General features: G+C 38.6%; 1 protein-coding gene across 4 annotated transcripts; it reads right to left on the reverse strand.

The window, feature by feature from the left end:
• Nucleotides 1-558: 558 nt before the first annotated feature.
• LOC143850807 (cuscuta receptor 1-like) lies at nucleotides 559-27,489 on the reverse strand. 4 transcript variants are annotated; one of them, XM_077360066.1, is made up of 8 exons: nucleotides 26,994-27,485; nucleotides 26,632-26,709; nucleotides 26,274-26,414; nucleotides 17,228-17,380; nucleotides 15,884-16,036; nucleotides 11,410-11,556; nucleotides 10,875-11,027; nucleotides 559-1,006 (listed from the first exon to the last, which is right to left on the reverse strand). In XM_077360066.1, exons 1-8 carry the CDS (start codon nucleotides 27,364-27,366, stop codon nucleotides 981-983), a joined length of 1,224 nt encoding a protein of 407 aa, XP_077216181.1. In that variant the 5' UTR covers nucleotides 27,367-27,485; the 3' UTR covers nucleotides 559-980. The 4 variants fall into 4 exon arrangements, with proteins under 4 accessions (XP_077216181.1, XP_077216179.1, XP_077216178.1 ...); XM_077360064.1 differs by lacking the exon at nucleotides 559-1,006 and adding an exon at nucleotides 3,911-4,535 and having other exon boundaries at nucleotides 26,994-27,489; XM_077360063.1 differs by lacking the exon at nucleotides 559-1,006 and adding an exon at nucleotides 6,314-8,258 and having other exon boundaries at nucleotides 26,994-27,487.

Here is a 27,489-nt window from a genome sequence, read left to right on the forward strand (position 1 = left end):
TATAACCCATCCCCATCCATCTTACTTAACCGATGTGGGACTATTTTGCTTTTGCGTGGAACCCCAACAATTTTCTTGGGACTTGTTTTTGTGTAGCCACCTTCATAAGTGGAGAAAAAGAATCTATAAGAGAAAGTTTCGCTGTGCCTTGCCTACCTCTCTTTCTCTCCTATTATGATTCTTTGTTCTAAAGAGTCACTTTGTTCATCCACCGTTACAATTTGTCACAACATGAAATGGGCGATTTAGATCAACCTAAGTTGGCACCCACTATGTCCTAGTGGGGCATGCCCCATTGTCACACAATGAGGTGTGCCCAAATGAAACACATTGACAATACAATTACTCTACCACGAATTGAGTATTGGTTTGGTGGCATATTTCTTACTCGGTTTTCTTGCATTTTTGTTCCTTCCTTTTGTTTCCTTCAAAAATCAAACAAAGTTTGGAAATGCCATCTTTTTTAGGAAAAGATAAACGAAAATGGGTGAAAATATTAGAAAAGAATGGAAAAAGTATCATTTCCCATATATACTCCAAAAGATTACCAACAATTTCAATGAAAGGTCTCTTAATCTCCATTTCAATTATCCATATCTATGTCGTGTTATACACTGCAGATGACCATCTGAATCACACTACCCACCAAGTTTCCCACCTTACATTCGTGGGTGGTGGTCCCACTAATTAGCAATTGTGTATTCCACATTCTCTTTTTGAAGGGAAATTATATCTAGCCCCTTTTTCTTCACTGGCCACCCCTGTTGAAAAGAGTAGTCATAAATACACTAGAGGGGTGGCCCGAGGAAGAAAAGGGGGTGAATATATCACTTCCCATTTAAGGACACAAAAGGTCATTTCCAATCCACCATTTTGATCCCCATCCGACATGAGGCAATGTTGCAGGCATGGGATCCAAAGGAAACTACAAAAGTGGGGAAAATCTCTCATATATACAACACCATCTTCTCAATCACTCATCAAATCATCATAGGCCCACCTTGATCTACAACCATGCAGAAAACACACAGCTAATCATCGTACATCAGGTCCAGATCCTGGACATTAATGATCAAGAAAAGAACAGAAGAAATAATGATGAAAAAATACATTTGCAGAAATAGTTAAGATTCTTGGTCCAATGGTAAGGTTGCTCCATTAGTGGTCACAGGTTCGAGTCACGGAAACAGCCTCTCTGCAAAGCAGGGGTAAGGCTGCATACATCTAGCCCTACCCAGACCCCGCAATAGCGGCAGCCTCGTGCAATGGGCCGCCTTTTTATAAATAGTTAAGATTTTGTGAGTGTATTGATCTGTTACATGGTCCAAATTAAATGATATGGGTAGGACCTACATATTCTGATACATGTAGGTAAAGAACACTTCATTTAGGAAAGTACAAGGCAAATGTAAGTAAATGAAATAAAACTTCACCAAATCCTGCTCAATCGAAAATAAATACACATGCGAAAGATGCCCAGCATTGAAACCCTGTTTGGATTGCAATAAAAATATTTCCGAATGAAAATTTTTTCTTCAATTCGTTTCTTTTCTATGACCCTGTTTGGTTAATTTAGAGGGATACTATCAGAAATTGAGGGCCCCGTAAAAATTGAATAGGGCTGGTTTGTGTAAAAAAAAATTTGGAATTTTTTGAAATATTTTTCCTTTCCATACTTTTCCGAAAAAAATTTGCTATCCAAACAAGGCCTAAATGGGAATGGAAAATGCTAAAATGAAAGACACTTTTATTCGGGAAATGATAAATGCGCCCCTTTCCATCGCTTAAGACACCCAGTTGCATTGTGCGTGGCAATCAGGTCACTTCATTCCTTAAATATGAAGTACATCAGTCCCTTTGTAGTCATAGATACACTCTAGCCGGGTGTCCCAAGGGATGAAAAGGGGTGCATTTATCATTTCCCTTTTATTCTCCCTTTTAAAGACATTTATCAAGACCCACTTCTGCTTCGTTTACATGCTAGATTTCTGTGACATTTTGGTTTTAATGTTTCTCAATGTTTAAAGAAATCAAAAGAATTTATTTACTACCTACTTTTTATGGGTTGAAACGGTGGGAGACATTAAAACCTATAAATGTGGGAAAGTGGAAACGTTAAGAGGGCTTTTAGGAGGGGTGGAGATGTTTCATGTCTGTTCTTCCCTACAAAATCTCTCTTTCGACAATCTCAAAATGGGAGAAGGACCACTTTCTGGTGAGGTCTCTTCATCTCTATAAAAGCTATCTGTTTTCTTCTCCAGAAACTCCATTGAGTTATTTTTGGTTACATCTTTTATCATCTTTTGTGACACAGGTGGTGACGAGTTCGAGGGATCGTGTCAAACAACCAGTTGCTTCAAAAGCTTAAGAGGCTGGAGAAGGCATTATTTAATCTTTTATACTTTAACACACCCCTCACTTGTGGCCCCTCTTTTAGGGTTGGGTTGGCCTACATGTGGCACATGTGTCCTCTCTTTTGGATTTGGCCATTGCATATGGATTTTTGTTATCAAGAAGGTTTGAACTCGGAACCCTTGCATCTGATACCATGTCAAACAACCAGTGGTATCAATGCTAGGCCGTGGTAACCTTGGTGAGCCTCTGAGGACGGAAAACCCTCAGGGAAGATCTCAATAACCCCAGTATGCCTCCGAGAATGGTAAAATATCCCTCCGGGAAGATCTCGTAGTTCCCACGTTGTCTCCACATGGAGGGGGAGATTGTTGGGGGATCCACGTGAAACCAAAGATCCCACATCAGAAGTGTAATAGATGTGGATGGGCTTTATAAGGGAATGGGCACCCTCTCCTTAATGGCTAGCTTTTAAGGGTGAGTTCTACCCGCATCCCTACAGATCGATTTCGGAAGAGACCCAATGGATCGTTGTATCTTGGGAGCTGAACGCCGATCAACCCAATGCAGAAGGGGGCACATCGTCTCCAAGGGTAGTGCATTTTCCGGGGCTTGGGTAGCATGTTTTCAATTACTTTGATTTGGAATATCATTCCGGGGCTTGAGTAGCGAGTTTTCCGAGCCGGGCCGGGCCAGGCTAGGTTAGTTTAGCATAAGCTATCGTTATGAAAACATTTCAAAACAGTTTTCAACATAACTTTTCATTAATTGCGTCTCTTTAACTTTTTGAAATATTCGATCGAGAATACGTAAAAGTTATTTTAGAATATGTTTGTTCTCTCCCTTCTTCTCCTGTAAAGTTTGGTCCCTTTTCTGTTGTATTTTTTTTATCATGGCAAACATAATCATTTTCTCAAGGCATCCAGGCTGTGTGAATGCACAATCCTGGAGCGGAGTCGTTGTATCCTGGAGACATACATTGGAGATCCCATATGTACTATCGATTAGTCATTTATGAGGGCAATATTTGCCTTATGGATAGCAGATTCATATTCATGCCTCAACTCAGTCGATAAGCCACTTCTTTACCATTTGATTCTTACATTACTTTCTTGCGATCAATTACTTCATTTCCACTGTTTATTAGTATAATCCTAAAGCTCATGCTCATTTTCAATTACAAGTAGGACCTTATAGGCAGTAAAATTTTCACTATAAGTGTAGAAAACTACATTTAAAAAAGAAAACCCCATAAATGTGAATAATCATAATGAAAATATGTACTATAGTGAATAGTTATACTTAAAATGTTATTAGTATGGATAATCACACCGAACATTTACGATAGTGTGAACACCTACACTTAGTATTTTATAAAGTGCGGATGGATTCAGTGAGAAAAGCTAAGCTAGTGAGGATGGCTATCATATGTGCTAGTGTGGATAACTACAATGAAAGTATGTCTTAGGTGTGGATCTCCACACTAAGAAAACCATACTGGATAAGGAATGGATAGCCACAATGAATTGTAACTAGATTTTTTTTTATGGGTGAGCTGGGGTTTGGCGGAACCCCTACCAGTGCATTGAATAGAAGGAAAGAATACAAGAAGAACAGATGAAACTAGAGAACAAATTACAAACAAGAGTACAATTTTCTTTCCCTATTTGACTGGATTATTTCCATGAGTATTGGAGGGATGAGGCGAAGATGGATATCTTCTCCCTTGCATGGGCAACCTCACTTTGAGAGGAAGTCTGTGGCTGAGTTTGCTTCCGTCGACACGTGAGTTATGCACCATGCTCTGAAAGTGTTGATGATTTCTCGAATGTGGGTTATCATTGGGATATTTTCCATGGGGGCTTGGATTTTCCCCATAATTACATCTACTACAAATAATTAATCAGCTCCAATCTATAGATTTGGGGTTCCCCAATTTTGCACCATTTTCACTCCCATGAAAATGGATGAGAGCCCTTGTCCAAAAAACTGTTCTTGCACGACTTCAATGGAGAATAAACCAAGAATCATTCTTTCATCGTCTTGAAGAATTCCACCAATTCCAGCTCCTTTGATATTAATCTTGAGCTCTCCAGGATCAGGATTCTTCATTTCATATGGTTTGATTCGGAATATCCCTTTAGTAATACTGTCTGGTGTTAGAGCGTGTAGCATTTCTGACCCTTCAACAACAAGCATTAGTTAGCAGACTTATGCCAGTCTTTTGCAAGTGTTGTATTTTTTAGGTGCCTTGAAGTCCTCCTTGGGAATGTATTAAGCTAGTCATTAAGATTCCTTTTTAGGTCTACCTTAAGGCCTTGTTTGAATTGCAAGAAAAAAATTTCAGATGGAAAAAACTTTCTTGGAAAATTTTCTTCTTTCCACAATTTAGATGGAAATGATATGATTATGGTTAATTTGGAAGGATATTATTATAAATTGTAAGTTCCTCTTAATAAAATTTGAATAGTGGTGGTTCCAATTAGCTTTTTCATGTGTAAAACAAGTAGGAAATCTTTGAAATATTTTTCCTTTCCAAACTTTTCCTCAAAATTCTTGCCATCTAAATAGGGCCTAAAGGATTTCAAGTCTGCTAGCAAGAGCTTGAAGTCTTCTGGAAGTTTTAGAAAGCTTTCATAAGCAAGCAAAGCTTATTACTTTCCTTTTTTCGATAGGTAAGCTGGGATTGAACTGCCGGCCTCTAGGTTATCTTGTGCAGTTGTGGATATACTATATTATGATGGCTATAGGTAGTTAACAGTTTGACCTCAACCATTTTGCCATATTTTATGGATTTACTATGGGATGATGATAAATTCACACCCCCTGTAGGATTATTCAAACCCTTTAACGTGAATTGACGTCAAAAAGCATTAAAGGCCGATGCTTGTTTATGCTTTTTGACACTTTTTGATGTCAATTCACCTTAAATGGGTGCGAATCATCCTATAGGGTGTGCGAATTTATCATCTCCCTTTTCTATATTCCAATGACTAAGGTAAATGATATATATCTTGATGAGTTTGTGTTATATGGATTAACTATATAGTAGAAGGTTTTGAGCAAGGTATTCCATATTTTTTGTTATAGATATGTATTATGTGATATGAAGCTACTTTTGAGTGTGATGATAGATCATACATGGGGCCATGTTTTCACCATATATTATCTCTCTTTAGTGTGTATGATGTGCCATATATAATCAGTCGATATATCTGACACACAACATCCACATTGGATTTGGCAATTTGTGGAACATGATGAGAACAAGGTTTCTAAAGCCCTATTTTACACAGTGATCTTTTCTTCATACTTGAAAAAATTTTATATGAGGAAATTGAGCTCTATCAAAAGAAATTTTTACAAGGTTTATAAAGCCCTATCAAAAGAAAGTACCAAATTTTATTTTTTCAAAATTTCTACTTTAAAACAAAAAAACTAAATGTCAATTGTTTATTGTCTAGGACTAGATATATGCACCCATTAGCTACATATTACTATTTCCTCCTCTTCTTCCACTTCCGGATTTCATTGGTAGTCGGTGGTGCAACAAACACAATTGCAGGAGATGAAAATATAGGAAGAATTATATGAGAAGAAGATGATAAAATGGTCTTTCGAACCGTGAGACACGCCTCCTGGGTCAATAGTTTTTAAACTACCATTCATCCAGAATTCAAAAACTTTGAGTAATTACTTAGTAAAATGTCTATATATATAGTGAAGATATCTCAGGTATCACTCTAAGAGGATGTTCTAGTCTAAAGAGATTGCTAGGAACAACCAACACAATCTGGGAGATCCTCACAATGCAGGTGATGATTATCTAACAATAATTTATTAAAAGTTCAAGCAGTTTTTTTTTTGTGCCATCCCAACCATATAATTGTTGATATGGAGTGATCTTGCTTTGGGTGAGCGGTTTGATCTTTGTGGTCATAAGCCATTCATTTCAAAAATATCAAATTATTAACTTAAAACTCAAGATAAAGCTTATTATTAGTTCTAACAATCATTTTGCATTACAACTAAAGGAAAATTGTACCATTATTTGAAACAACAAATTTTCAAGTAACTACGGAATTCTGAGAGCTTCTCAATTGACCGGTCAATATATGCATCCATAACTCTGAAGTATTTATGCCTCCCATTTTTGTTGAGGATGAGAAAGCCGATGACTCCCCAAAATCCCAAACCATATGACATTCCCACGAATGAGTAGAAAATCACAGGATTATCATGAACCCTAGAATTTTTTTCCTCATCTCTAGGAGGTTGTGAAGGGATTTCCAAGGAGCAATTTCTTTCTAGTGGTGGTCCACAAAGATTTGGATTTCCCACGTAGCTATCGTTACCAAATGTGGTAAGGGCTTTCTCATAAGGGATCTTACCTGATAGGTTGTTGTAGGCGACGGAGAAAGCACCAAGTGAATCCAGTTGAGATAATTCATAAGGGATTCTCCCAACTAACTTGTTGTGAGAAAGATCCAAACTCTCCAAGCTTTTTAGGTTTTGAAAGGATTGTGGAAGATAGCCAGTTAGCAGGTTGTTGGAAAGATTTAATGAGTAAAGCTGTCCCAAGTCTCCTATTTGAAATGGAATATCACCCTCCAATTGATTCATGGACAAATCAATTCCAGTCATCAAGCTAAAAGGAAGGCCCATGTAAAAGTAAGTTACACCCTTTGTGGTGAAAGAAGTTGAAGGCCTAGGATGAAAGGTTGTAACATTCATATAAACATAAGAAATTTGGATTTGATCTGTTTTCTTCCATGAACTTATGTTGGTGAGACAAGAAGGTATATTTCCAGAAAAAAAATTGTTGGAGAGATCCAAGGTATGGAGGTTACTTAGTTGACACAGTTGTATTGGAATGTGTCCTCGAAAGTAATTATGCCCTAAAAGAATTGATACCAATTTTGGTAGGGAGAATAACCAACTAGGAATAGTATCAGATAGGGTATTTTTTTGCATATCAAGAATCATCAGGTCAGGGCTATTTAACAGGCTAGATGGAATTATTCCAGTGAAGTTATTGTTGCTGACAAGTAAATATTGCAATCGTGTCAAGATAGCATCAATTGGGAGAACGTCTCCTTGCAATCTATTACTTGATACGTTTAGGTAAACCAGTTGAGCACAGTTTTTGCTGAGTTGATGTGGCATTTCTCCCGAAAGGTTGTTGCTAGATAGATCCAATACCTGTAAATGTTTTATTTGACCCATGGATGATGGGATCCTACCTTGCAAAATATTTTTGGATAGGTTGAAGTAATTCAATTGAGGGAAGAGTGTGCCGATGTTTGTTGGAAGTGGCTCAGACAGATTGTTCTCAGAGATATCTAGAAAATTGACAGATGATGTAGTATTGTGGGTAGACTGAGGAATTAAGCCTTCGAACAAGTTACCACTCAACAACAAGGTCTCGCCTGATGTATTGTACAATAGCCAAGATGGGATGGTCCCTTTAAGAGAGTTATGACCCAAATTTAAATGGTATAAATTAAGCTGAGTTGAGATGAAGCTAGGAATGGTATGAGTGCTCAGTTGGTTGAGTCTGCAATTTTCTAAACTCAAGTACCTGAGTTGAAAAGTAGGAACCCAAGCTGGGTGTTGGGTTTCGACCACTAATTGCATATTGTTTGAAAGGTCAACATTTGAAAGCTGCGAGAGGTTGGCAAAACAAGAAAATGAGAACACACCCATGAACTGATTATTTGAAAGATCAATAATGTTTATCTTCATTAGGTTGTTGAAAATGAATGAAGGAATCTTCCCTGTAAAGCGATTGTCAGAGAGATAAAGCTCTTGCAGGTTATGCATGCCTTCCATACATGGATGAATACCACCCTCAATTGAATTGCTCCTGAGATTCAAGTAACTTAAGTTCTTTAGTTTGCAAATCCCTGTAAGAATAAGAGAGAGAAAATGGTGACAAAATTAGATTGATGTCGCAAAATGATAATGAGGAGGCCCCATTGTATGATTATGAGGCAAGATAAAATTCTTCGTTGAAAAATAAGTTTCTCACAAAATTTTATTTTTCTTTTTTCCAATTTATTAGTGTAAATGTAAATAGTCATATTTTGGGAAATAATATTCTCACACCTTGACTCAATGTAAGACCTATCAAATGTATGGATAAGATCAATCAAAGGTGGGACCCTCAAGACCACTAACTTCCTCTGGATGATGCCCTCATACATCAAATCTCCAAGGCGGGGTCCCATTCGCTATTTCTTCCCTTTTTCATTTTTTTGCTTATCTTCTCCATAAAAAATATTTTTTATATATTTTGTTGAATGGATTGGATAGCCAAACAATGGACCCTGCCTTACAATGAAGGCAATTGACCTATGGCCAAATTTCGATACCCATGAGATTTAGATTTGGATTTCTCACATTTGCAGTTGAGATTTGGAATTGGATCGGATCCTTAGATTTCTTAAAAAGCTGCAACAGTGAAAATATCCGATTTTCAAATCTGTTCTGCAAGACTTTATTTGGAAATCAATATTTGTGGCAGTTACCTTCACCCTCGCTGCTCCTCGACCTTGCTGCAGAAGCGCCACACGTCCCTCCCTCCTTCTCTAACTCTCTCAATCGAATTCATACAACATGAGCATGAGGATGATTGATGTATTTTGTATCCAAACTCAAATCCAAATCCAAATACAAAAACATGAGGTATCCAAATGTGGCCTAAGTGTATTTGTTTTATTTGACTTTTTTTTGAAAAGGTAATGAATTTTACTAATACCCAAAACACAAGTGCTGGGGATGAGACGTCCCCAAAACACTAAGTATTACAAATTTACCCAATATTCAGGATAATGTTTACAATGTACGTATGGTCCCCCACCAGAGCCGTGTCCCCAATAATGGTATCGTTACGGTTTACTCCGGTCTTTGCCAAAGCATCCGCTACGGAGTTTGCGGACCTCCCTTTGTGAAATTGTGTGTGTTATTTGACTAATGGAAGGAAAATTGATACTTGAGCCAAGAAAGGGTGTTCGTAACCTCGTTCATTTCGAAGTAACACCTTAGTCTCGAGTCTGGATTCTGGCATCAATAGAAAGTACAAGGAGACGTTGGAGTCCGACTATCATCCCATGTCTGCAGAGGGTGCCCATCTTCCTATGATGACTGCTATTGATGAAGGCAAGGGTTGGTTTCTCGGTGACTAGTGGTTGTTTAGAAACTGTTTACAACTATGTCGGCTAGCCAGTTGGGAACAAAAGGACTCTTGCACTAGTTGGGATAGATGGACACAATCCTGTAAGACTGTCTGTGTTCCCTTTAAACCTATTCAGGTTGCACATGTGATTCGACGGGTTTTGTAAAAAATTATAAATTTTGGATCCAATTAGCATGCCAAAAAAGGGTAAAAGATAACTTTGACTCCCTAATTGTTATCAGGTGGCTCGATGGGCTGGATGGTAGATCTCCCTCTCCATGGAGAATTTCAGAGTTCAATGTTGAGAACTTGAGATACTTGATCGCGTGAAGGGTCACCATGTCCCGTTCCATCTTGTAAGGAGATCATGCAACTTTAGAGTTTTTTTATTTTCTCCCCTCATAGTTTCATAAGATTTCTTGTGTTGGTGTTTATTTGTGTTTTTTGTGGCTGCTTGGAATAAATTTTCACATAGTTCAAAAAAAAAAAAAAAAAGGTCAAAAAGACACTTCTAGAAAGGCCTGTGTAGTACGTAGAATAACATAACAATAATATGTAGGGAGGTTATCATGCTTTGTCATGTGTGTAACGTTACAGTCATAACTATTTTTTAAGACAAAAATATCCCTCTTGTTAGGAAAATGATAAAACATTCCGTTATGTTTGAGAAAATCGTGAAAGAAGTTCCGCATCCTTTTTCAACTTTTTTATTATTTTTTCACAAGAAAGATGCTAAATAAATATGGTGATACTAACCAATCAAGCCTTGTTTTAAGGATTATGTTAAAAGAAGCTAAAGCTTTGATATTTGTAGGCCTTGATCTGACGAATGGGATATCATTAGGCATAAGACTTGGACAATACGGGTTGCCTCATGATGGTCCACTTGATCAACGGTCTTGATTACACCCCTGACCATATGTAGAACTTAATGTTGACCCTAAGCTTGATCCTAACCATGGAACAAAACTTGGCTCCAGACCGGTCTGGAGGAACTTCCTCCAGCCCCTCTAATAGCAAGGGGTGTGTAAATATCAATGCCATGTTTATTTTTTTTCAGACATGGATTTGATATTTCCACAACCCTTGCTATTAGAGGGGCTGGAGGAAGTTCATCCAGACCGGTCTAGGGCCAAGCATGACCGCTTAAAGTAATAACATAATTAGTCCTGTAAACATGTGGAGATGATATACCTACAAGATATGGCCCAGTCATTGTATTGGTTGTCTCTGTATAGTTTACTTTTCTTAAAGCGCGAAGTATTATGTCAGAAAAATAACAAAATCCTGTAAAAAATACTTCACACATCATCATTTTGGGTGAGGAAATGCTACTGCCCCGTACCTGGTGAGATGCCAAATGTGAATGTCAGATTATTCTCTGATAAATCCAGGGATTGAAGGGAGGAAAGGTTGCCTAGACATGATGGAAGACTTTGATCGTGAAGACTGTTATTGGGGACATATAGTTCCGTGAGTCTCTTCAAGCCACATAAACCTACAAGAAAAATGATCAAGACATAAAAACCCAAAACCCATTTCATTTATTACTAAACAATAAATTGCTCTCAATGCAAGGGAGAAATCTCAAAGCTTTATATTACTTATATCAAAAATGCTAAAAAAATCACCCTTAGATATTTTTCCTATTGATCACTTTCTGGGCCATGTGGAGTTGATCAATTCTGTTGATTTAGCTGACAGCCACAAAAATGGGCTCTTTATCATTTTCCCAATCTTGATCAGATGCTATTTTCTTTAAAATAAATGTATAGTTTACTTTTCTTAAAGCGGGTACTATGACAGAAAAATAATAAAATCCTGTCAAAACATACTCCACACATCATCAGTTTGGGTGAGGGATTGCTATTGCCCCGTACCTGTTGAGACGGCAAATGTGAATGTCAGATTATTCGTTGATAAATCCAGGGTTTGAAGGGAGGAGAGGTTGCCTAGACATGATGGAAGACTCCGAAGATTGTTATATCCGAGTTCTAGTTGCGTGAGTCTATTCAAGAAACATAAACCTACAAGAAAAATTATCAAGACATAAAAACCCAAAACCCATTTCATTTATTACAAAACAATAAATTGCTCTCGCTGCAAGGGAAAAATCTCAATGTTTTATATTACTTATATGAAAATTGCTAGAAAAATCACCCTTAGATTATTATTTTTCCTACGATTACTTTTTGGACCCACTTGTGCCATGTGGACATCATCAATTCTGTTGATTTAGCAGACAGCCACAAAAGTGGCTCTTTTATCATTTTCCCAATCTTGATCAATCAATGGAAAAGGAAGAAATTTTATAAAAAATTTCTTTTCCAAACTTTTTAAGAAAATTACTGCAATCCAAAAGGGCCATGACCATGAATGTGATTATAACCATTAACCTTGTACTTCCTCACGGGGTGGCCCATAAGGTTCTGATCACATTAGAAAGGGCGGTGATAAATTCGCCCTCTTTGATGCCTCTCTAATAAAAGCTAAAGCTTTAAGAGGGTGTTTTTGTCTATCTGCAAAACCTAGTTTAGGAATTCATATTAAACACCTAAAAATACAACTTTTGGGTTGTTTTTCCAAAGTTTAACCTTATCTAATCGTGCAACAGCCCTAAAAGAGTGTGTTCGTGTGCCCTAAAGGAACGTGTTTGTGTGGGAGAAAGTGGAGAGACCATTCTTGGAGGCCGAAAATCGTGATCCAAGCTAAGATCCCATCCAAAAAATCTTTAAAAACCCTAAGATTTAAGTTTTGTTGACTTGGAATAATGTCGTTTTGGACATATAATTGCGTTTGAGAGGTCTCCGTGATTGATCTAGGATTCCTTGCGGTTCACCTTGTTCCTGGATCTCCATCGAACCCAAAATCTTTCGGTTTTGGCCTAACCCTCTGATCGCCGTACCAATGGACCCACTTTCCATTTCTTCCCCATTTATTCCCTTTTCTTTTTCTCTTTTTTTGCCTAATTTATCCAAGAAAAACAAAACTTTTTTGTATGGCATTGATCCACCAGCATATGAGCATGAGTTGAATGGCTTGGATAACCAAACTGTTGAGAAAATCCGCCGGGCAATCCGATCCGATCGTGCACAAATTAAATGGAAAAGTAAATAAACCAAACAAGCCACAAAATGAACACCGAGATTTTACGTGGTTCGGCCAAGCCTACTCCATGGGCAAGAAACACGATCTTCCACTATGAGAAAAAACAAAATACAAGGATTACAGGGGATTAAACTCAAAACGCAAAACCAGCAACCCTTTCCTCGCTTCTCAAACCCAAGATCGTACACGAGAAATCCGAGAAAACCCGAAAGAAAACCCAAGGGGAACTCAAGAAAAAACCCTTTTCTTCCTTCTTCTTATCTCTCTTTTTCTCTCTCTCCCTTAGGGTAGCCGTCACACCCCAAGCCTCTCCCTCATCCTCTCTTGCTTTCATTCTCACAAGAGATAACCCACTCTCTTTTGGTATTTAGGTTTTCCCCAAAACCTAAAAAAATAGCTTTCCTTTTTGCCTCTTGCCTTCTCACCCAAGCAAGCTACGGTGGGTCGGAAATAAGGCAACTTTCCAACAATCTCCACCTTGGCTTATTTCCCAGCCACCTGAAGATTTTTTGTTGATGTTGTCACTGGTCTGCTATTACTGCAAACCACCATTGGCCTTCTGAAGTACCAACTACACACCCTCGAATCACCATGGTTCTGACTCCTCCCGATTCGATCAACATGGCCAATGCACATGTGTAGCTGCCAACCCGTTGACTCACCCAGTCAACCTTAGAGAGGGATCTCGATCCATCCTCCCTAACGCAGGTACTGTCATCCTCTTACAATCGTCTGCAACCTGGAAACCCATCTCTGCACCAACTGCGAAAGAGTCCCTACGCTTGCAAGCGTTACCACTCTGTTTCCCACTAACCATCGAGATCTTAGGAACACTAGTCACCGTGTCCCCACCAGACGATATAATCCACCACACTTCTCTCCTTTCATTAGAATCATACAGCCGCGTGTGATTTTCATGGCTCCACCTGCAGCTAAAAAACTACAACCCCTGGAATCCAATCAGCCAAGAGATACTAGATTCTTCCGTAGCTTTGGAACATACGTCACACCACCCAAAGTACGAACTACTCCATCAAATATTTTGATCTTCACCGTTCCAACTCCTATGACGTCACAAGTAAACTTGTCACCCAAGGACACTACACCCGCCCTTGTCTCCTAGAATGTATCAACATATTCCCTCCTGGAGCATACATGAACAGAGCAACTTGAATCTAAAATCCACTCATCATGAGAAGTGTGATTACCTGAGGAGACTGTGAGAATGTCTCCAAACACTTCACCCTGCTCATCCGTTACCGCTACCGCCATACTTGTACGACCATTGTCCCCCTGGTCAGCTCGCTTCGGACAATCCTGCTTGATGTGGCCATATTCCTTGCAATGGTAACATTGCACACCCTTTCCGCCGACCCTAGTTCTTGACCTGCATTTTTCTGATCCCCTGTCAGACGACCTTCCTCTTTGATTCCCATCATGAACAACCAACCCGTGTTCTTCACTTCCACTAAGAACATGATTCTTTCGCATCTCATTCGATAAGAGCGACGACGTGACTTGCTCCAACTTTATCGTTTCATTGCCATACAATAAAGTCGTCACCAAGTTGTCATACGAATCAGGAAGTGAAGTAAGAAGTAATAGGCCCTTGTCTTCTTCCTTCAACTTTTCATCAACCTTGTGGAGTTGACCCACAAGCCCGTTGAATACCGTAATGTGTTCCAGAAGATCCATGCCTTTCTACATCTTCAACCCATACAATTGTCGCTTCAGATACAACCGATTAGCCAAGCTTTTTGACATATAAAGCTTTTCCAACTTCTCCCATAATTTAGGCCCATCTTCTTCTTCCATAATGTTAAACATAACGCTATCTGCCAGCCAGAGTCGAATCGTGCTGACCGCCTTCGACTCAATGTCTTCCCACTCTGCATCCGTCATCTTCTCCGGCTTTCCATCATTTCCCTTCAACGCCTTAGCACGGCCCTGTTGAACTAGAATGTCCTTCACCCTCATCTGCCATATGGTGAAACTGCAATTTCCTTCAAATCTGTCGATGTTGAACTGAGTAGAACTTAATTTTACCATCATCTCAGATTACTTTGACTTCTCGGTGTAGCGCTTCACCTCGAATAAGAATCTTTCGTAGACAATCTTTCTACCCCAAAAATTGCTCTAACCGTGATCCAACCACGACACTCACGATCACTCCACCCGCTCTCGACGATTGCTCAACCTGAGCTCTGATACCACTTGTTAAGAAAATCCGCCGGGCAATCCGATCCGATCGTGCACAAATTAAACAGAAAAGTAAAATAAACCAAACAAGCCACAAGATGAAAATCGAGATTTTACGTGGTTCGGCCAAGCCTACTCCACGGGCAAGAAACACAATCTTCCACTATGAGAAAAAACAAAATACAAGGATTAGAATGGATTAATCTCAAAACCCAAAACCCTCAACTCTTTCCTCGCTTCTCAAACCCAAGATCGTATACAAGGGAAATCCGAGAAAACCCGAAAGAAAACCCAAGAGGAACCCAAAAAGAAACCCAAGAAAAAACCCTTTTCTTCCTTCTTCTTATCTCTCTTTTTCTCTCTCTCCCTTAGGATAGCCGTCACACCCCAAGCCTCTCGCTCGTCCTCTATTGCTTTCCTTCTCACAAGAGAAAACCCACTCTCTTTTGGTATTTAGGTTTTCCCCAAAATCTAAAAAAGTAGATTTTCTTTTTGCCTCTTGCCTTCCCACCCAAGCAAGCTACGGTGGATGGAAAATAATGCAACTTTCCAACAAACAATGGACCCCACCTTGCAACAAAAATATGTTGTTTTTGTTAAAACCGAATAGACAATTAATCTAATGTGTATTTGTGTTATTTTAAAAATTGAAGGAAGGAAAATTTGTTACTTTTGCCAAGAGACATGATGCTAGCCTATTGATCAATCAATCCTCGTTTTTATGGTTTCTCCAAAAAGAAAAAAAAGGTTAACGTTTAATTATTATATTTTTCATAGGCCTATGACAGTCATTATATGATCTTCCCATCCATGCGGACAAGATGAGTTTGCTCTATTGTCAAAACAAGTTTGTGCCGTGATCAGTTGCCTTTTGAAAATTGAAAAAAAGTGCAACTGCTGAAGATCCATACATACCCTAAGGCCTATACCAAAAGCGTATTATATGCATCATCTTATCATTGAAATTATGAGATAAGTGAAAGTGAAGAGAAAAACTAATTTAACCATCATCATTTCGGATGAGAAAATACTATTGCCACTCCGTACCTGTTGACATGCCAAGTGGATTCCTAAGATTATTAGATGATAATATTAAAACTTCCAGGGACGAAAGGTTTCCTAGACATGATGGAAGACTTCGATCATCAAGTTGGTTTCCCAAGAGATTTAGACTCTTGAGTCTCTTCAAGCTGCATAAACCTACAAGAAAATGATGAAGACAAAAAAATATGAGCACATTTCATTTATTACCAAAAAGCAAATTCCTTACCAAAGTGGTTCTTAGGCCTTGTTTTCTTTTGGATAGACACGGTGTGAGATGCTAGAGTGTACGTTTGGAGTGACACTTGGGTTTTCGGAGATCTAAAGCAATGTGGATGTAATAAACGGATTAGACAATCAAAGGTGTGACATGAAAAGAACCTCTTGATTCCACACCCTTGTCCCTATGAATGACATGATGTTGACCCTAGGCTTGATCGTATGACTCATTTGAGGTTTTTTTTTAGCGATATTTTGTTTAAGGATTAGTCACAAAAGGCTAACCTGCTAATTTTCTCTTATAAAAACAATACCTGGATTATATGAAGTTTACTTTAGGGTATGTCCTCCTACTTATGTGGAAGGGGGAAAATCTCATCTCATAGAAAAATGAAGCATTAATGTCAGATCTTTTCTTGTAGTATGGAGGCAGAGTTTGTTCCGTGCTACAAGACTGCGATACGGGCACTATGGTTGCAGAATTTATCACAAGGCATGGAGTCGTGCACTTATATCTCTAGGCTATATGTTATTTAATGGGATAATTCTACAGTAGGTTTTCTCTCTAAGAAGAAAGAAGGGTGACAATGAAAGTAGGCATAATTACGTATAGTATCATATTGTTAGAGAGAACATTAGGGATCATCAGGTGGCTGTTAAGCACATATACATTGTGATGATAGTTGCATACCAAGTGATAAAAAAGGCTTCCATACATATCACATAAGGGGCATGTAGAGCATATGGGATTGATAAGTTCATTTAGGCCTTGTTTGTTTTGGATTTTAAGAATCGTTTGTGAGTCCGAAACTGATTATTGGACTGAAAATTACTTTTAATTTTTAGTCCAGTAATCAGTTTTGAACTCACAATCCATTCTCAAAATCTAAAACAAACAGGACCTTAGTGTTTGATCGCGATTACAAGAGACTTTTAAATTTAATGTTGAAACTAACATTAAAAAAAAATGTTGAAACTAAATTTGGTGATTCGTATCATATGTAAAGTGCACACATTTGGATATAGTCAAAGGAAGATTAACCACGAGCACAAATTAAAGTTGGAATGGAACGGATATTAGTTAGGCTTCCATACATTTCGGATGAGAAAAATACTATTGCCACTCCGTACCTGTTGAGATGCCAATTGGGTTTCTAAGATTATTAATTGATAAATCTAAATCTTCCAGGGACGAAAGGTTTCCTAGACATGATGGAAGACTTCGATCATGAAGTTGGTTATGCGTGAGATCTAGAGTCTTCAGTCTTTTCAAGCTGCATAAACCTACAAGAAAATGATGAAGACAAAAAAGTATGAGCACATTTCATTTATTACCAAAAACCAAATTCCTTTCAATGCAAAGGAAAAAAATCAAATTTCTATATTACTTATAAGAAAAAAGCTAAAAAATGATTCTTAGGCCTTGTTTTCTTTTGGATAGACACATTGTGAGATGTTAGGAGTGTTCGTTTGGAGTGACACTTGGGTTTTTGGAGATCCAAAGCAATGCTAACGAAATAAACGGATTAGATCAATCAAAGGTGTGACTCTCATGACCACCAACTTCCCTGCGATGATGCCTGCATGCATCAATGCCCCCAAGTTTAACATAAAATGCCTCAATAGTAGTTTTGATTATGTGTGGGCCAATGGAACCACTTTCCATTTCTTCCCCTTTTATTCCCTTTTTCTTCTTTTTTTGCATAATTTGTCCAAGAATAAAATTCCTTTTAATAGCATTGATCTACCAACATATGAGCATGAGTTGAATGACATGGATAGCCAAAAAATGGACCCCACCTTAAACCAAAAGTATGTTGTTTTAGCTCAAACCAAATAGACAATTGAAGGAAAATTTGTTACTTTTGCCAGGAGACATGATACTAGGATCTTTAACCAACCCTCGTTTTAAGGTTTCCAATAAAAAAAGGTTAACTTTGTATTATTATATTTTCATAGTCTACGAGATAAATAGTCATTATCAAATCTTCGCATCCATGAAGACATATCACTTCCTAGGCTCACATCCTGGGCCCGCCACTTGTGCCCTGTGGACGTGATCTGTTTCGTTAACTAACTGGCGAACACAAACCTGGCCCATTATTGTTTGCCCAACCTTGATTAAATGATACTAGCACTTGAGTATTAGGCTTCGTTAAGGTTTTCCCTATCAGAAGCTAAAGCTTTTTAATTATTTATAGCAGTTAATTGGGTGAATGGGATGTCCATTAGGTGCGAGACTAGAACCGTATGGGTTTTCCTCATCATGTTTCACCAGATCAATGATCTTGATTCCACACCTTTGTCCCTATGTATGACATGATGTTGACCCTAGGCTTGATCATAAGACTCATTTGAGGTTTTGTTTGAGCAATTTTCTCTTTAAGGATCAGTCACAAAAGGCTAACCTGCTAATTTTCTCTTATAAATTGAATACCTCGATTATATGAAGTCTACTTTAGGGTATGTCCTCCTACTTATGTGTAAGGAGGGAAATCTCATCTCATAGAAAACATGAAGCATTAGTGTCAGATCTTTTCTTGTAGTATGGAGGTAGAGTTTGTTCCATGCTACAAGACTGCGATACGGGCTATATGGTTGCAGAATTTTATCACAAGGCTTGGAGTCGTGCACTCATATCTCTAGGCTATATATTATTTATTGGGATAATTCTACAGTAGGTTTCCTCTCTAAGAAGAAAGAAGGGTGACAATGAAAGTAGGCATAATTACGTATAGTATCATATTGTTAGAGTGAACATTAGGGATCATTCGGTGGCTGTTAAGCACATATACATTGTGATGATAGTTGCATACCAAGTGACAAAAAATGCTTCCATACATATCACATAAGAGGCATGTAGAGCATATGGGATTGATTAGTTCATTTGGGCCCTGTTTGTTTTGGATTTTAAGAATCGTTCGTGAGTCCCAAACTGATTATTGGACTCAAAATTACATTTATTTTTTAGTCCAGTAATCAGTTTTGAACTAACAATCCATTCTCAAAATCTAAAACAAACAGGGCCTTAGTGTTTGATCACGATTACGAGACACTTTTAAATTTAATGTTGAAACTAAATTTGGTGATTCGTATCATAGGTAAAGTGTATACATTTGGATATAGTCAAAGGAAGATTAACCACGAGCACAAAATAAAGTTGGAATGGAATGGATATTAGTTAGTCTCATCTAAAGAGTGCACCACATTAAGTACACATAAAAGGAAATCATTATTTCTGTGATATATGGAATGTAATGCTCATTATTTGGGTATTTGCTGCCATGATCTATATATTTAGTTCTCTTTACATGAATGTATATTTTCCCTAAAAGACTAGAGTAAAGAGATTATTTGTTAAAGGAAATGATGTATGCCCATACTTCAAAATTTTAAAGTGTCCAAAGCCCGGTCTTTTTTTACCCAGAACATAGAAGTGTCAATATGGACCACTGGGAGAATCCTGGAATAATCTCTCATGAGATCTAATAGGGTAGCCGACATTGCCACTTAGATTTTTTAGTAATCCGTGTTTAGGATTTTTGCTAAAATGGATTTTAGATAAATTAAAGATTAAATCTATTAGAAGTTCAACTTTAAGAAGGAAGTTGTGTTTCACTGGGAGGATTAACCCTAATCTCTTTTATTAATATAGGTTTCTGATTGATGGGAGCAAGAGATATTCAGATCTCAGGATTTCTAATGATTTTTCTTTGATATACCAAAGGTAAGGCCAAAGATTTTATTGATCTGACCATCACGACTTGGCTATATTGCAAAATCATTCCAGTGATCAACAATACTCGAAGATAGGAGCATTTTCAATAGTAGCACATATCATAAAGCAATGTCAATATGATCATCATTGCAAGAGGTATTATCAATTTTCCACATTTTTTATTTGACTTAGATACTAACACAAATTTCTATATCACTTCTATGAAAAATACTTAAAATGTCACCCACACCCCGGTTGTTTGAAGCTAAATTTCAATGGTTCTAGCTTTGGCAACCCGGTTCCAACTGGCATCAGAGACCTTATTAGATACAAGATTGGTGATACTAAGTGAGCCTTCTCTGGGCCTTTTGGTATCAAGAAATCTAACAAAGCGTATACTAAGCGAGCCTTCTCTCGGCCTTTTGGTATCAAGGAATCTAACAAAGCGCAAGTGAGGGCTGCTTTCCAAGACATCAGACTAGCGGCATGGTTTTAAATTTCGGCCGAAATTTCAGATTTCGGCCAAGACAGAAACAAAATTCACAATGAGTCATTTATTTTACCCGGAAATTTCGCTGAAATTCCGAAATTTCATTTTCATGCTTATTTACAAGATTTCCACCCAAATTTTAAATATTCTCATTGAAATTTTAAAGATGTCCACCAAAATTTCCACATAAATTATCGAAAAGTCCACCAAATTTGCGAAAATTTTGTAAGCCCGATGGTTCAACGATCACCCTTGTTTTGATTGATCCCAAACCCAAATTGATTGAAATTTATAATCTAATGATTTGCTTGTTAGCATTGTGGATTAAGTTCAGGTCAATATGAGATTACTCCACAAGCAACTCAAATGGAAAGCCTCATGACAAGCACGTCAATGAGTGACAAAGACCTTCTTCTTTGGTCGATCATATTCCGTCCATTGAGAGTTTTATAGTTTTCCATTGAATTTATTCGCAGAATAAAAAAACAGAGCATCACACATTGCTCTGCCTCCATTGTTTTCTTTCCTTGGATCATACCAGGAAAACTATCCCCATCACACGAACTGCAGCTTATTAGGATACTTGAGGAATTCTCTTTGTTTTCATGAGACTTAGAGTTATTGAGATTTAGCAATTGGAGGAGAGCCTCGCTGTTTGATTCCACATCCTTGAGTGTTCTTTTTCGCTTTGTTTGATTCCACATCCTTGAGTGTTCTTTTTCGCTTTGTTCTGGACGTGCAATCAATTCGGTCCTCTCTGCCTTCATTGCTGGACTTCATCTCTGAGATCTTTCCTCATAAAGATCTAATAGATCCAAATAGAAAATGGATGAATCTATTCATGTTTTTCATGAAATTTCGAAAGCCTTCCTTGAACAGAATTGAAATGGAGAAAGGAGTCATCTAGGAGGCAATGAAACCACTGTGTTGTTAAACTACTTCATGGCAGTTCATTCGTCTTTGGGAAAACTGATCATTCGTCTTAATGGAATACAGAGTGCTAACTGTTAACAACAAGTATTGTGGATCCTATACTTATTATCTTCTCACATCTCTACAAAACAACAAATCCACTTGATCTTGTAGGATTCAACTCTTGTTTCTTATATTCTACAAGAACACAGAAACAAAGTACCACCGGCACTCTGTTTTTTGAAAGATGACAAAATATATTGGTAGATCATACGAGAATTACATAAGAGAGGGACCAGGAGTCCCGCATGAAATTACATCGTATGAGAACCTATGAGATACTCCCAGTCCCTAACAGAAAGATTCAGTTCATTTCCCCCATTACTGTCCACTCTAAATCCCCATATAAAACAGAATAAAGATGTAATTTCTGCTATCTACTCAGAAGATCTTCATAGAGAAACCTTGTTGAAACAACCAACATCTTTGTGATCTTCAATGAAGATCATGAGAACCCTTCCTTGAACCCTTACGTAGATACTTGCAGGTGTGCAATATTCTCCAAAATTCTATTAAAATGCCTGCAAAGTATGACCCGAAATCTTCCATACTCTGCATCCACAACACCTGAGAATCCCCTTCATCAGAGACTTTTCTCCTCCTTACTTTCTCAAAACATCCAAGCTTCAAAATGAGGCCAATTCACCGAAACCTAACTATATCTATATTGGCTTAAAACACTCCCTATCCTATATACACTTTCTAAGTTCCCTCAATAGAAACTCCACTTCATTTTCCAATTCCTTTTCCTTGGAAAAGAAAACAGTGGCAAACTATGCGGTGGGAACTTCCTCCATCAGATCCGATTTTAGAGCAATAAGTTCTTCAAGCTTTCTGATGCACAGAAGACGATCCGCCTCTCAACTGTATTGCCGGTCCATTTTCTCATCCTCCAAACGGGTCTTGAAGAAGGGGAGTTTGTAAATCGGCAAACAAATTTCCTTGACATTGCGAGTGCCCGTTAGTGGAAAGAGCTCCTCAATATTTTGCATATAATCTTCCTTAAATTGATGCCATTGTCTTTTGATAATGCGTTTGGCAATCTCTCTAATAGTGGGTGATTCAGTAGAGGCTTTGCTTTCATTATACCTCCAGAGTTTAACCATCTATAGACTCTCAATCCACAAAGAGCAATCTATAATCTCCATCCTCCTCCTTTTGAAAGTGAGAACTTCCAGGGTGGTAGACAGCCTTGGCTCCATTTTCCCGTCCTTTCTAATAAGAGATCCTCTACTTTTCCTTTGAAACCCAAGAGACTATGTTGGATACTCTACAGCCCATAACTGCCAAAAAATGGGCCCCACAATTTATGCATAACGTGTAGAAGCAAAAGATACAACCCTGGTTTTCTTCCTTGCTAAGGTATAGGAGAGGGTCTCATTATCGAGGAAATTACCGCCTCCCAATTAATGTAGGTGGGGATGATACCAGCTGCCGCCGTGCAAAAAGTACTTAGGTTCATCCAAGAGAAACGCTTCCCCATACAAAGTCTAGATACTACTAATTTCATATAATTTCCGTCCTGAGAGCGCCATGTCTCAGAATGCTTAAAATACCCTAGGCCTTAAAAGAAGGAGAAGTTAAAATTCTCTTCCAGGCTTGTTGACCAAAAATTTGTTCCAAGAATTTGCACGTCTCAAATGTTCAAAGAGTTGTAATTGAGGCCGACTTACGCCCAATAATACCCTTGCAAGGATGCGAAGCACCTTTTCTGCTTTTTTATTAGCGACTGAATTTACACAACTCAGATGAGTCGAGGTTCGGTGCCTAACATTTCTTCTGCCATAATGACCCTGCTTCCCAGAAATATCTACAGTAGGTGGAGCAGGTTCCTTAGGGATAGTATCCACTTTCTTCCTATAAGTGACTTTCTAGGATGATTTTGATAGTGATGGGTCAATGTCACCAGGAAAACAACCATTTTCTAATGGAATTACCTCAGAAGACCCATTCCGAATAGACTCGAGAATTTGAAATCTCAAATTTGAAAACTGCCTGTGCAAATTGTACGGGTCTGACACATCAGAGCGGCCCAGTTGGATTACGGAGGGTCCACCAACACTGTTCCGGTCGAGATCGCCATCAATGACTGATTTCTGGACCAGGGTCTGCTTCCACTGACCCGATGGACAGACCCCAAGATCACTGAGAACGGCCGGCGGCTGATTAAGAGTTCCCAGGCAAGGCCCCAAGGGAGGATCTACCAAGGAAGAGGAGACCATGGCCGAAGATTTCTTGGGCTTATAAATGTGTTTTTATACTCTGCTTCTGTGACTTGGGGGCAAAGGAGCCTAGATTTCTACTCCTATCTTGAAATAGATATTATGTATTCGGATATGGACAAAAGGTTTGATTAGGTGCCAATCATAGGTGAGGATATGCACTGACGCAAAGGTCATACCTTGACCATGGCTTCCTTCTATTCTAACTTCCAGGACCTTCCCAAATAGGCTGCCCAAAGCCTCCACTGTCGAGGTTGCCCATGCATGAAGGGGAATCCCGATGAAGTTGACCCAGACTGTCCTTTCCCCTTGACTGTGTTCCAGGCTGCACTCTGGTAGAGAGTGGAGGAAAGTGCAGTGTGCCTTTTTTTCTAGCTTCAAAATCCTTAAAGCCATATCCCCACTTTCAAACATAAAGGGAATCTTATTAGGACCAAGAATGCCCGGTTTAGCTAGGGACGGAATTTTCCATAGATTTCTAGCCCAATTCCATATATCATCAAGCCCCAATTTTTCCAGAGTCAGGCGCCAAATCAAGTTTACTAAGGAACAATCATTGGAGGAGTTTCTTTTAACCTGGAGCTTGCAAAACTGAGATTGCTTTGCAGCTTCCACACTGAAACACAACTGAATCCTAAAGAATCAAAAGTCCTTGGTTAGAAGAATCTGAGCAGCAGTATAGAGATTCGAGAGCATTAATTTCACAAAGGATATAGTGATAGCGAAGCCTCAGCCTAACCAGAATTCTAAAACTCATTTCTGGAGAGTGAGTAGATCGAACTTCATCACTGTTCTTGAAAGCTTTGCATTTAGATCCAAATCTTGAAGATCAGATCTTCAGAGTTTTCCGCTAACCTTTGGGAACTAGCATGACAATTTGATCTAAAAGTGGCAATCTACATCGATTGATGCGTGTATATGAGCAGGTTGATGATAGATTCTTGTGTGGAGACAGGGGAGTTTGACACACAAAGTGAGATTTGTGAGGATTGTGGTACACAAGTTGAGATTTGGGAGGATTGTCAGTCTGACGTTGTGTATACAAGGAACACTTCATAGAGGATGATGAAGAGTCGATGGCATTTGCAAATGACGACCATATTGTGCCCAGAGGTGTAGGCAGTTGATGGCCTAGATTTTGAGATGACAAGGGACCATTTTGACTTAATAGAGCTTTTCTTTCACCATCCTTTTCTAGATCATGATAGATCATTAAGGCAGAAACATTTGATTCATGAGGATAGCCTTGGGGCATAAAACTTACTTGAAATTCAAGATGGAGATAAAGCCAAGGCACCATCAGAAGTAGCCTGGTGGTACGATACACCATTGGCAACGAGGCAAGGTGTTGACACGGATCGGCCCCTGGCGAAGGGCCTTGCTAAAGAAAGCTTTGTCTTTGACCTGGGAATTGGATTCATTGCCTCCTTGGCCGAACAAAGGGGACGGAATCCCTAAAGACCTAGAACCTGTGTCGAGTCTACCTGGAGAAAGATGCGAGCTTGAGGGAATGCTCTTTTGAAGGGGGAGAGTTCGAGGAGTGCGGGTTTCTTTTTAGCATACAATAGTCATATTTTTACTTTCCTTTGTGTGTACAGGGGGTGAACAAAACTTGGTTGCGCAACGTTGCGCAGGAGGTTCCTGCGCAACGCCCTAAAATAAAGAGGAAACAGGGGGTGTGGAAATATTAAACATGGGGTGTGAAAAATATCCTCCTGCGCAACGTTGCATAGCTAAGTTTTTTTTTTTTTGTTAAATGTAGTAATGCCATTGCTGTAATATGAGATGCAATATAGGGTAGAAAGGATGGTAGGGCATAATCGGTTGAAAGGCTTTGGAGGCCACAAGTTTGCCACATTACCAGCCATGTGGCAACTAGAGGATGTCATGAAGAATTGGGACTGCTTTGAAAGCACAAGAATGCACCATGGGTAACTCAATTGGGAGCTTAGAGAAGGGGGGCCATTTGGGCAAGAAGGGACCACATGATTGGGAGCCTTACAAGAAGCTATGTGGCATGCCACCTTAGCAAGCCAGCTGGCTTGAGCTGTCACAAGATGGCAGCAGCTTCTAGTAGACTTCTCTCCCTCTATAAATAGAGGAGAGGAGTTTCATTTGTCGTAGGTAAGATTGCAAGTTTTGGTAAGAGTTGGGTAGAGCGTCAAGCTCTAAGGAGTGGAAGAATCCCTCCGAGGAAAAGTAGTGAGAGATCCCTTCCGAGTAAGGTGCTCCATTTCATCTCCTTTATCTTGAATTTCTTTGAATTCAATCAGTCCCAATCTTGTAAAATTTTTCTTTCAAGTCAACTTTGAATCTGCAAGGGTCTTTCCCATCTCATGTTATCTCTATATTCAAATGACGAGTGTGAAGAGAAATTAAGGAATCTCCATAGCTTTCACCTACTAAATCAGTTCTGCATCCATAGTGATCAGATCTGATCATTTTTCCTAAGCGATCTATAGGCTAAGAAAATTAGAAACATGTTCTTTAATGAGTTTGAGTTAACGTTCTGTTTTAAGTCTTTCTTTTCAGCCGATCGGTTTTGAGTTGTTATTGATAAATCCTCATTCATAACATTGTTCCAAGATAGAGTGTGTTGTTTAAACTTGAATTTTGCCTAAAACACCTCAGTCCATAGAGATCAAAGTTATTCAGCTTAAGACCCGTTTCCTACTCACCTGTTCCACATCACTAATTCTAAATGGAAAATTTACTCTTTGGTTTTTCACACTGCTTCAACAAACACAGAAATGAAATGGAAAAAATGCAGAATACCAGGTAAGTCTCCTTTCAGGTGATTCCAATATAAGGACAAGCCTTCCAATGCAGAGAGATTGCTCAGCAGACACGATGGAAGTGCCTCAAGATTGTTGTAGCTAAGATCCAAATATTGTAGGTTTTTCAAACCACATAATCCTGCAAGAAATGGGCAAATTATAGTGAAAAAGCTTTTTACAAATGAGAAAACTAAGAAGAAAAGAAGAGAAGATGTTTCATACAAATCATAAACGTGATTCAATTTCCATCCAAGGCATGTTGTTAGAATATGATTCTATCGACTATTATTCCACTAAATATTTATTTGAATTTTTGTATGTGTGTGAGTTTGTAAAATTCGATCTAGACTCGATACCTGACAAGGATTTGCTGCTTTGGTTGAGCATATTGCCCCAAAGAGACAACTCCTTTAAGTTTTTCATTTGAATGAACCCTGCAAAAAGGAAAGACGATGAGAGAGTGATGTGCTGATGACTATATTTCCTCCCCCTTTATAATAATACTAAAAAATATATGGGCCTCATGCCGGTAATGATTGTTGGATACCGCTGTTTTCAAATTCCAGAAAAATAAATAGACGGTGAATCCATTTTAGGTATTTGTTGAACTAAAATAAAAACCTGATTTGCTAAACATCTATCAATATCTTTGAATTGCTTGAGGGTTTTTATGCAATTTGAGGAAGGATTTTATAAAATTGGAGGAAACGAGCATTACCTTCTCCCATAACCCATCCACCGATCTGATTATAAATCAAACCTAGTGACTCCAATTCTTTGAATTGAGCAAACAGAGTAGCGTTAGGATACCACACTCCAAACGAAGGATCCCTTAAGCCGTAAAGGTCGATTCCTATCACGTGAGATGAAGAATTAGAGCATGATACACCCACCCATTGACAGTAATCCTCTCCAACCCAATCTTCCAAGCTAGAATAAGTAGCATTATTTGAATAGTCATTGATGGAGTCTTTCAATTGTAAGAGAGCTTTTCTCTCGTCCTCCAAACATGCTTGGCCCCCGTAAAAGCAGCAACACACACTCACAAACAACAACACCCCAACAATACTATACGCGTGTAAACCCCTCATATTTTTAACAAGTTTTTCTCCAAACTAAAAGCTCGGTTGTAGTTTCACTCTATGCTTAAACATAGATATATGTAGAGAAGGAAAGGTGGAAGGTGGATCCAAAGTCTTCCCGCCACCTCCCCA

The sequence above is a fragment of the Tasmannia lanceolata genome, unplaced genomic scaffold (genome assembly GCF_043159265.1).
Source record: "Tasmannia lanceolata isolate RefF3 unplaced genomic scaffold, GAP_Taslan_0.1 ptg000018l, whole genome shotgun sequence".
NCBI lineage: Eukaryota > Viridiplantae > Streptophyta > Magnoliopsida > Canellales > Winteraceae > Tasmannia > Tasmannia lanceolata.

Excerpts from the sequence above, each read along its gene's own strand:
- LOC143850807 (XM_077360063.1), bottom strand. The coding sequence starts at position 27,366 with ATGAGGGGTTTACACGCGTATAGTATTGTTGGGGTGTTGTTGTTTGTG. Across the intron at positions 26,415-26,631 it reads AAGCAGCAAATCCTTGTCAG|GATTATGTGGTTTGAAAAAC; the intron begins GTATCGAGTCTA and ends CATTTCTTGCAG. Across the intron at positions 11,557-15,883 it reads TCCACTTGGCATGTCAACAG|GTTTATGTTTCTTGAATAGA; the intron begins GTACGGAGTGGC and ends TTTTTCTTGTAG.